This window comes from Hypomesus transpacificus, chromosome 11, assembly GCF_021917145.1.
Source record: "Hypomesus transpacificus isolate Combined female chromosome 11, fHypTra1, whole genome shotgun sequence".
NCBI lineage: Eukaryota > Metazoa > Chordata > Actinopteri > Osmeriformes > Osmeridae > Hypomesus > Hypomesus transpacificus.
The window spans coordinates 18,085,482-18,094,480 of record NC_061070.1 but is presented as its reverse complement, the minus strand read 5'-3'; the positions used below and the strand labels follow the sequence as shown (position 1 = coordinate 18,094,480).

At 51.1% G+C, this 8,999-nt stretch overlaps 2 protein-coding genes across 2 annotated transcripts; one reads left to right on the top strand and one right to left on the bottom strand.

Annotated features, from left to right (window-relative positions):
- Positions 1-256: 256 nt before the first annotated feature.
- Positions 257-2,506, bottom strand: camkmt (calmodulin-lysine N-methyltransferase). The gene is made up of 3 exons (XM_047029721.1): positions 2,137-2,506; positions 1,142-1,347; positions 257-897 (listed from the first exon to the last, which is right to left on the bottom strand). The coding sequence occupies exons 1-3, from the start codon at positions 2,302-2,304 to the stop codon at positions 798-800; spliced, it is 474 nt and encodes a 157-aa protein (XP_046885677.1). The 5' UTR covers positions 2,305-2,506; the 3' UTR covers positions 257-797.
- Positions 2,507-2,640: 134 nt separating this feature from the next.
- On the top strand, positions 2,641-8,971 carry prepl (prolyl endopeptidase like). The gene is made up of 14 exons (XM_047029968.1): positions 2,641-2,933; positions 3,272-3,379; positions 3,510-3,576; positions 3,736-3,957; positions 4,047-4,173; positions 4,313-4,529; positions 4,608-4,799; positions 4,935-5,141; positions 5,414-5,589; positions 5,709-5,925; positions 6,350-6,499; positions 6,722-6,848; positions 7,975-8,063; positions 8,638-8,971. The coding sequence occupies exons 1-14, from the start codon at positions 2,835-2,837 to the stop codon at positions 8,719-8,721; spliced, it is 2,082 nt and encodes a 693-aa protein (XP_046885924.1). The 5' UTR covers positions 2,641-2,834; the 3' UTR covers positions 8,722-8,971.
- Positions 8,972-8,999: the final 28 nt, after the last annotated feature.

The window sequence follows — 8,999 nt, the reverse complement described above, 5'->3', positions numbered from 1 at the left end:
ACTGGGACCCCAGCCGTGACGCCTGAGCAGCCGTGACGCTGTCACCCAGGAGCGAGGCTCTGAGGAGGGCTCGGCTAATCATCAAACATGACTTCATCAAATATCCAAGAAGAAATCCCTTTAGCCTCTAGACGAGGTGTAATACAATTAGGCTGACTTTTGTTTAAAATCCAACCTTTGTGTTACAATGTCACAAACCAGTGATGTAAACCAATAAGGGGAAAACCCTGTTTGTGTGGAGAGACAAACCCCCTCCTGCCTCCTATCCAGGCAGGCTTGAGAAAAAGCTCATTGTACCTGAAACGATATGAAATCCTGCTGGAGCCAGGCTGGTTGGCTCCACAGTGCTGCCTGCTAGTGGAGAATGACAACACACACAGGGTTTTCTGTTTCTTTCCGGGGGATGCCTCTGTGACACTCCTACTCTATGAATGACCAATCAGCAGCCTTACATTAGAGGAACTAAAGAGGCCGTCCCCGTGGCAACTGAAGACACACTTGTTTCGGTCACCGTGACAACGGCTGACACCGGTAAACGTTGACCTTTGTCCCCTCTTCTAGTCTCCTTAGAAACGTGTTTGATCTGTTTTCTGGCGACTTCCGGTTTAACAAAAGAGAATTGTGCCGCATGAAAGGACTATGTTAAATCCATCACATTAGAGGTATTTTCCCATTTGCAAAGCAGGTAGAAATAACCTTTTCTTTCTCTCTCGGAGAGACTGAATGGCTCAATATAAGTGGGATAAAAACAGTCCAATAGAGGCGTATACAGTGGGTATACACACACACACACACACTCACACATTGTAAGACATTGAAGAGATGCACTTACAGACATTTCCGGTGTTATCAAAACTGGTGAGGACCTCATCCACTCTGATGGGCCCGAGGTTGTCTCTGAGGAAAAGAGGAAGAACAAGAGAGAGTAAGAGGAGGAACAAGAGAGAGTAAGAGAGGAACATTGATGTTAGTGTGTGTGTGTGCGAGAGAGAGAGAGAGAGAGAGAGAGAGAGAGAGAGAGAGAGAGAGAGAGAGAGAGAGAGAGAGAGAGAGTCAGTGAGTGATTGAGTGAGTGAGTGAGTGAGTGAGTGAGTGAGTGAGTGAGTGAGTGAGTGAGCGTGTGCGTGTGCGTGTGACTCACCTCAGTAAGGCACTGAACTCAGGGTAGGAGGCACTTCTGTATTCTACCCACTGGTCCTCAGAAGGCAGGTGGGTCCCTGTCGGGTGTGTCCCTGTCTGGGGGTCAGGGATGCGGCTTGTGGTCCTGGTGAAGAGGTTAAAGGTGGAGAACCTGCGGACCGACACCTGCTTGACCTCAGAGCTGACCACCTGCTTCTGTCTCAGCACCTGAGCCACACAAGAGAAGAAGAAACATCTTGATCATGCGGTGACACACACACACACACACTGGCTCGAGTGTCTGTTCTCCCACCCTGTTGTTCTTCGTCTGAGGTCAACCAGGAGCAGTGGTCAGGCATGTCAAGGTGGCAAACATAGCTTAAACTGCCTACCCAACTCATAGTGACTGACATGGATAGGACTTCTTGTCAATACAAAGGGTATTTAGAAGAGGAAGGAAAAGGCTATCTGATCACACTGCATTGTCTTGCCCCTGAAACTGATCTTCACAGTTCCTTGGGTAACTCTTAGCTTGTCACAGGACACCTCTTTGAACAACTTACATTTCCCTCTTGTCAAATACAAAGTTAATTATTTAATATTGACATTGTCCTTCAAATGTCCGTTAATGTCAGAAGTTGCGTCACGCCTGTTCCATATGCATATGCAAATACCTTTTATTAAGTCATGAGTTTGCATATCAGTTCATAGGACGGTAGTATGGGGATATGTCAAGTCGCAGGGGAGCCGGGGGGGTCGGGGGGAAATTTCCTTTCCAGCCAAGTGAGTCATTGGAATGCTGCCCATATATGGAAAATTCTTCGAGAAGCTAGCTGGTGCCCAGAATAAAGGTCAACCATAAAATTGGATTTGTACACGTTATATCACAAGCATGAGTGTGTGGTGGTTTCCATTAAACTATAGTAAATGTAATGTTAATGTAAAAGATGGATAACGGTAGGAACATACAGGCCAAATATCGATGAGGCTTGCCTTGTTTTGACGGCGCGTTATTACCTGTCGCAATAAAGTCCATCTCGCACGAGCAACATCGGTGCCACAGCTTGGAGTGTCCCGGTCGGGTTGGTGATTTGTGGTGGTCTCTTGTTCATCCTTTCTGGTAGAAGACGATGATGCCGGTTGGTGTTGATCTTCGTCTCTGCTATCTGTCACCTTCTTTTCCATTTTATCTTCAAAGCTTTTGGCACACTCAAAAAAATCTATAATTTGCAATTCACAGTGTGCAAAGGCCACTACCTGATAATTAAAGTGATGCAGCGGTTGTCACATGAGAGACAATAAGTGTATCCAGCAGAGGAAAAATAATGGATCACTCGAATCTGATACCGCTGGAATCTGCTTAGGAGAAGCACGCTCCTTCCGTACACTATTGTTATTCGAGACGTTGCAATTCATTGCCAACATAATCGAACTCCGTATACGGTTACGAGCTCATTGGGGGCGGATCGGGGATTGATTTTTTATGTCTAGCCGACCATTCTTACGCAATCAAAAAGCGCCCTACATCTTTGTTTTGACAAGCACGTTGAAATAAGTTGAAGGTGGCTGTTTGGTGTTACCACAAACGATGAGTGGAATGATACGAAATATGACAGTAATTAGATATTTATAAAAGGACAGGCTTTCATATTGGAATTGTCAGTCTTTATATGAAGAGATGACTAGGCTAGGCTACAAGAGAAACGTGCTTCAAAATGAACATTCTTCTGACGTTTTTTGTCCGATATCATCCGCTGTTCCTCGGGAAAACCAGAGCATGGACTGGCTTATCAGCTGCCCGCTGTTACACAGGGGTAAGGGTATGCGCCGTTCTCGACCAACTCGGACACAGGACCTTCGCTCCTTAATGGCATTCATCTATAATGTGGCTGGCTCGGCTCAGTGGATATCTTACCTCCCTACAAAACTTGTAATGTAACTTAGATACTAAAGATAAGAGTGCGGATAACCCAACATCACTGGTAACTTGATGGCTTAAAGAGTGTTTTCTAGGAATTTGGTTATTAACTCACACACAAAGACAACGTTGAGCTTCAAATAGTTACACAGGAACTAAATCATCGGTTTACAACAACTATATTGCTCCAACCTACAGAATGAAATATAAAACAACAACATTTTTTTTTCGTAGTGCCCTTTTAAGTCTGATATCCAGAAATACAGGGACTTGGAGAGATACTTCAAGAGAAGATTAAGAGCGATATATTCCAAGTACGCCGACGTTCCTCAAAAAACGACGGTAAACAATAACCACAACTACATCTGTAATTGCGATGTCATTTAGACTTAAATGCGACTGTCAAGATGTAGCGCATGATGAGTGAAGGGAAGATTATGATGTAACATCACTGATTCCTAGCTCTTCTCAGGTCCATGGGCGTAATCATGTGTATTCATTGGAACCAGAAGGCATCTACAGAATAGATATCAAACATGGTAGGCCCACATGTTGCTACGATGCATACACAATCCCATTTTTTTCCAGATGTACCTAATAATAATGTTAGCACAATTGATAGCATTGCTTAAAAAAGTTTATGAATCACTCGTGTTACACCCTCAAGAAAACAGTCCACTGTGACCCCCCGTGTGCAGGTCAGTCCTCCCCAGAGGAAGTGCTGCGTTTTGGGCTTGGCTCCTCTCTGGATGGGGCCTGGAGGCTCCAGAGGGTCCGCCTGTCCCCCGGGGAGAAGATGCTGGCTGCCACAGTGAAGACCCCCCAGAGGGAGGAGGCCAGGTGTGTGGTGGTGAGGCTGGGGAAGTCTCCTCTGCACCCCCCTGAGCCAGCACTTCTCCTGGAGGACGTCTTCAGCTTCGGTGAGGGTCTGCTCAAGTCCCTGTTACTGTACCGCTACTGCTGCCTGTGTGATGGAACCACACACTCTTACTGGTGTGTGTGTGTATAGAGTGGGCCACAGATGATGTCCTGTTCTACACCAGTCAAGAGGGACTCCAGTGTCGCCGTGTGTATCGTGTGGAGCTGACTGCCGCAGGGCCCAGGACCACGCTAGTGTACAAGGAGGAACACCCTGAGTAAGCTGACACGCATCACTTCCTGTCAGTGGGCGTGCTGTCTCCCTATAGGTTAAGATTAGACTGCCTTTCCTTTAGTCTTACCCCGTCTGTTTACCTGTGTGGTGTATTCACCTCTCCCGTGGTCCTGTGGCCCCAGTGTGTTCGTGGAGGTCAGCCTATCGAGAGACCGCAAGCTGCTCACGCTCAACTGCAGCAGCAAGCAGAGCTCAGAGGTGTGGCTCGTTGACACGGCAACGCCTCTGACGGACCCCGCCCTCCTGCAGCCCCGCCTCCCCGGTCTCCTGTACCACGTAGAACACTCGTTGGGTCAGCTGATCATCCTGGCCAATACCGGCCCAGGTCAGGAGTACCAGGTAGCTTGCTTGCAGACTGATCACACACTCCAACACACACACACACACACCTGATTTAACATTCTTCCTCCTGTGTAGGTGTTGCGCGCCCCTCTGCGGTCCTCGTCGATGGAGGAGTGGGTGCCGGTGTGTACCCCTGGGCCTGGGACAGCTGTCAGGGACATGGAGGTTGTTGTGGACCAGTGTGTGCTGGTTACCAGGGAGCCGTCTGGCATGCTGGCTCTGCTGCTGGTCCCGCTGGGCCGCCCAGCCAGCAGCCTCAGCGTACAGGTCAGAGAGACAGAGTCAGACTGCTGGTCTTACTCTGGGTCACTTCTCTGTTTATCTCGCCAAGTCTTCCTGTCAGTGTGTTTGCCTATTTCCTCTGTATGTCGCATGTCTAATGTGTCTGTGTGTGTGTCCCAGCTCCCCCACTGGGTCTGCAGTATAGACACCAGGAGGGCCGGTCTGAAGGAGAGCGGTTACTTGGATCTCCTCCTGTCATCCCCGGTCCACCCCCCGGTCCCTTACCTGTGCTCCCCCAGGGAGGGGCTCCTCATCCAGGGAGAGGAGGAGAAGGACTGGGCCCCCCAGGACCTCTACCACACCACACGCCTGGAGGCCCCCAGCCAGGTAGGCTGGAACTGGAGGAGACGAGTCGTCCTACACACACACAGTCACACACAGGCCTCCCTAAAAGGATATCGAAGGGGGAAGAGTGATACTGATCTGAGGTGTGTGTGTGTGTGCATCTAAGCCTCTGTTGACAGCTCAGCTTCCAGGCCCGTGGTCTCAGTAAGCCAGGCCAGGTTTCATGACAGGGTTCTAAAGTGACATGGGGATGTTTACCTTAAAGGTTACAGTTCTGTTTATTTGCCCCCCTCTCTCTCCCCCCTCCTCTCCAGGATGGGACCATGGTGCCTGTCACCCTCCTCCACGCAGCTCCCCTGGAGGGCCTGAAGGGGGCGCCACTCCTGGTGCACGTGTACGGGGCCTACGGCCAGCACCTCAACATGGACTTCAGCCCAGACAAGAGGCTCCTGCTGGAGCAGGGCTGGGCGCTGGCCTACTGCCATGTCAGGTAGATGACTACAACTCCCAGAAGCCTTTGCACTATGCAGGTCATTTGTGTACTGTTGTCGTTTCTGTGCAAACACAATGTTTGTGTGTGTGTGTGTGTGTGTGTGTGTGTGGTGGTAGGGGGGGCGGGGAGCGTGGTCTGGGCTGGCACAGGCAGGGTCGTCTGGGGGGGAAGCAGAGGGGCGTGGAGGACTTGTGTGCCTGCATCCTCTTGCTGTTTGACCGGGGGGTCTCCAGCCCCCGTCTCTGTGCCCTCACCGCCCGCAGCGCCGGGGCCATCCTCGCGGGGGCGCTGTGCAACCAACACCCTCACCTGCTCCGGGCAGTCACCCTGCAGGTGAGTTCGCTCAGCCATGGGCCTGTTGACTACACACACCTCAGAGACTCAGGGACAGAGACAGACAGTGGAAACAGACTCCAGTGGAACAGAGTGGGGGGGTCGAGCTCTGTTCTCACGCCAAGGCCAAAGAAGGGCCTGCTTTCCAAGGCGTGTAGTTTGTCACGTGTTTGTGTGTAAACGAGACAACCCTGGAAAGTTCCCTGTGAGGGGGGGGGGGGGGGGGGGGATCAATGCTGACCAGAGACACAGAGACACCTGTGAAACTAGCACATCATATTACCTCTCTCTTTAGCGTGTGGCATAGAGCCAATCTCTCAGCTGTTTGGCTAACCCTCTCTCCCCTCTCTCTCTCCCTCTCTTTCCCCTCTCTCTCCATCTCTCTCCTCTTATCTTCCCTCTTTCTTTCCCCTCTCTCCAACAGGCTCCATTCCTGGATGTGCTAGGCAGCATGCAGGACCCCGGTCTGCCCCTGACCGTGGAGGAGAGGGGCGAGTGGGGCGACCCTCTGGCTGAGCCCCTCCTGCAGCACGCCATCGCCTCCTACTGCCCCAGCCACAACATCACACCCCAGGTGAGCTCCCTGCCTGGGTGCCTGCCGGGAGGGGCGCTCTGACAGTCACACCTAGCAGGAGCAGAATACCAAGCTCACAGTACACTGTGTGTGTGTGTGTGTGTTTGTGTGTGTGTGTGTGTGTGTGTGTGTTGTGTGTGTGTGTGTGTGTGTGTGTGTGTGTGTGTGTGTGTGTGTGTGTGTGTGTGTGTGTGTGTGTGTGTGTGAGTGTGTGTGAGACAGCGGTACCCGTCCATGCTGATCACAGCCTACATGGAAGATTCCAGAGTGCCCGTGGCGGGGGTGCACCAATACGTGGACCGACTGAGGGCTGCCATACACACACACCTCAGCTGCCACCCCGAACATGGTAAACAACCCTGACACCACCTAACGTAGAAAGAAGTCATGGCTGGACTTACCAGAAACAACATAAAGCTTTGTTTTCAGATGGTGGGGGGGGTGTGGGGCCTGGTGGGGCCTGGTGGGGGGGTGTGGGGCCTGGTGGGGGGGTATGGGGCCTGGTGGGGGGGTGTGGGGCCTGGTGGGGCCTGGTGGGGGTCGAGGTGTATCTCAGGAAGCTCCCAGGTGATGGATCATGGGTGGGAGTGGGGATAGTCCACATCCAGAGCAGAGCACAGGTCACCTTGTAGCCAGGATCTCTCTCTCTCTCTGTGAGGCTCTGTCAGCAAATCAACCTCTTATCACCCCCCCCCCCCCCCCCCCCCCCCCCCCCCCCCCCCCCCCTCCCGTGAGAGACTTGAGCTTGAGCACTGCCTCTCACTCTCTCTCACACACACACAGACATTCTCTTTTATAATCTCAGTTTCACACATTGGCTCTGTATCCCTCTTTCTCCTACACAAACACACTTTCACACTCTTTGTCTCTTAACACACCCACCACCACACACACACACACACACACACACATTTAGACAGCGAGTGTCGCTAATCTCTACCTTCTCGTCTGTCTTCGATAAAGTGCTGATGGCACCCACCCCCACACACACAGCTGGGCCCATTAGCATGTTTGTTAGATAGGGTATCAGCCGGAGAGATAAGGAACACAGCACAGGGATCTGTCAAGGTCAGGGCCCTCCTTGTGAAACACTGCACAGAGACAGGAAAGAGAGGAGGGGAGAGAGAGGAAGGGAGAGAGAGGAGAGAGAGGGAGAGAGGGAGAGGGAGAGAGAGGAAGGGAGAGAGAGAGAGAGGAGAGAGATAACAGGCAGGGGAAAGGAGAGACGGGGAGGGGGGGCGAAGGGAGTGATGAGGGGGGGGGGAGGGAATGAGTGTAGAGCGAGCAGGCCTTGGAGAGCAGAGATAAGTGAGAGATGACGGAGGATTACAGTTGCTCTCGGTTCTTCTGCTGAAGTTTGGATCCCCGTAGGAGGAGAAGAAGCCTTTAGCACTGAACCAAAGACGCTAGGCTGCTGCAACGCAGCGCCGCTGGCAGGCTGGGTCACGAACTCTGAGTCGTCTCTGTGTCTCCAGATCCCGAGCCGGTTCCTACTGTGGTTCTGGACCTGCAGCCTGGGGACGACCACTTTGGCCCCGAGGACCATGAGCTTGTCTTGGCTGAGGTATCAGTCCACCTGCTCTGGCAGGACCCAGCCTCCAGACACTCCTGTGAAAGCATGTGTGAAGCTTTAGTCCTTTTCTTCACTGATTTGGGGTGGGTCAGAAACTGTTGCTAGGGCTCTGGGTTAAAGTTCTCAGACAAAACGGCCATCATATGTTGCTGAGCAGACTACAAAATCTAGTCTCTCAAACTGCTTCTCCATTCTACCCGATTTGGTGAGTTTCTATGGTTTTCAATGTTAGGCGTAGCCCATGGCCTCAGCACCACTTCACCTGTGTTCTGATTCAACCACTACATCTCTAGAACAGACATGAATCACTGTTATCTCCAACCATGACACAGCAGGCTCCTACAACACTACAGCCATGCTGTATATAAATGACACCAATTCCCTATAATTTAACTTTATGGACTCATAAAAAACAGATCAGAGATAGTGAGCTATGGACTCCAGTGACTATATTACAGTCATATAGCATGTCGTAGTGTTATGTAAAGACGTCTCCACATTGGGGTTGTGTAACAACATCTCCAGCCTCAAGACCTAGTCCTGACTCTCCTCTCTCCCCCAACAGAGCGCCCGCCAGCTGGCCTTCCTCCACGCTGAGCTCGGCCTGGGCCTGGATCACCTGAAGCCTCAGAGGAAGAGGAGGAGGTAGCAGGATGCTAAGGACCGGCGCTAACAATGTTACACAACTGGCCACATTACCTTGGTTGGATAGACTGTTTGGGACAGGAATGCATAGTGACAGTTAGGAGCTTAACAAGTGTCAACGTTGTAAATATTAAAATGACATCACAAGACTATGTACAATTGCTTAATAAATGTATTTATTTATACGGATGTATTGGATTATTGTAAATATTTTTCATAAAACAAAAACAACAAATAAAATGGATTAATTGTAAGCAGCAGATTACATTCGGTCATTTAGCA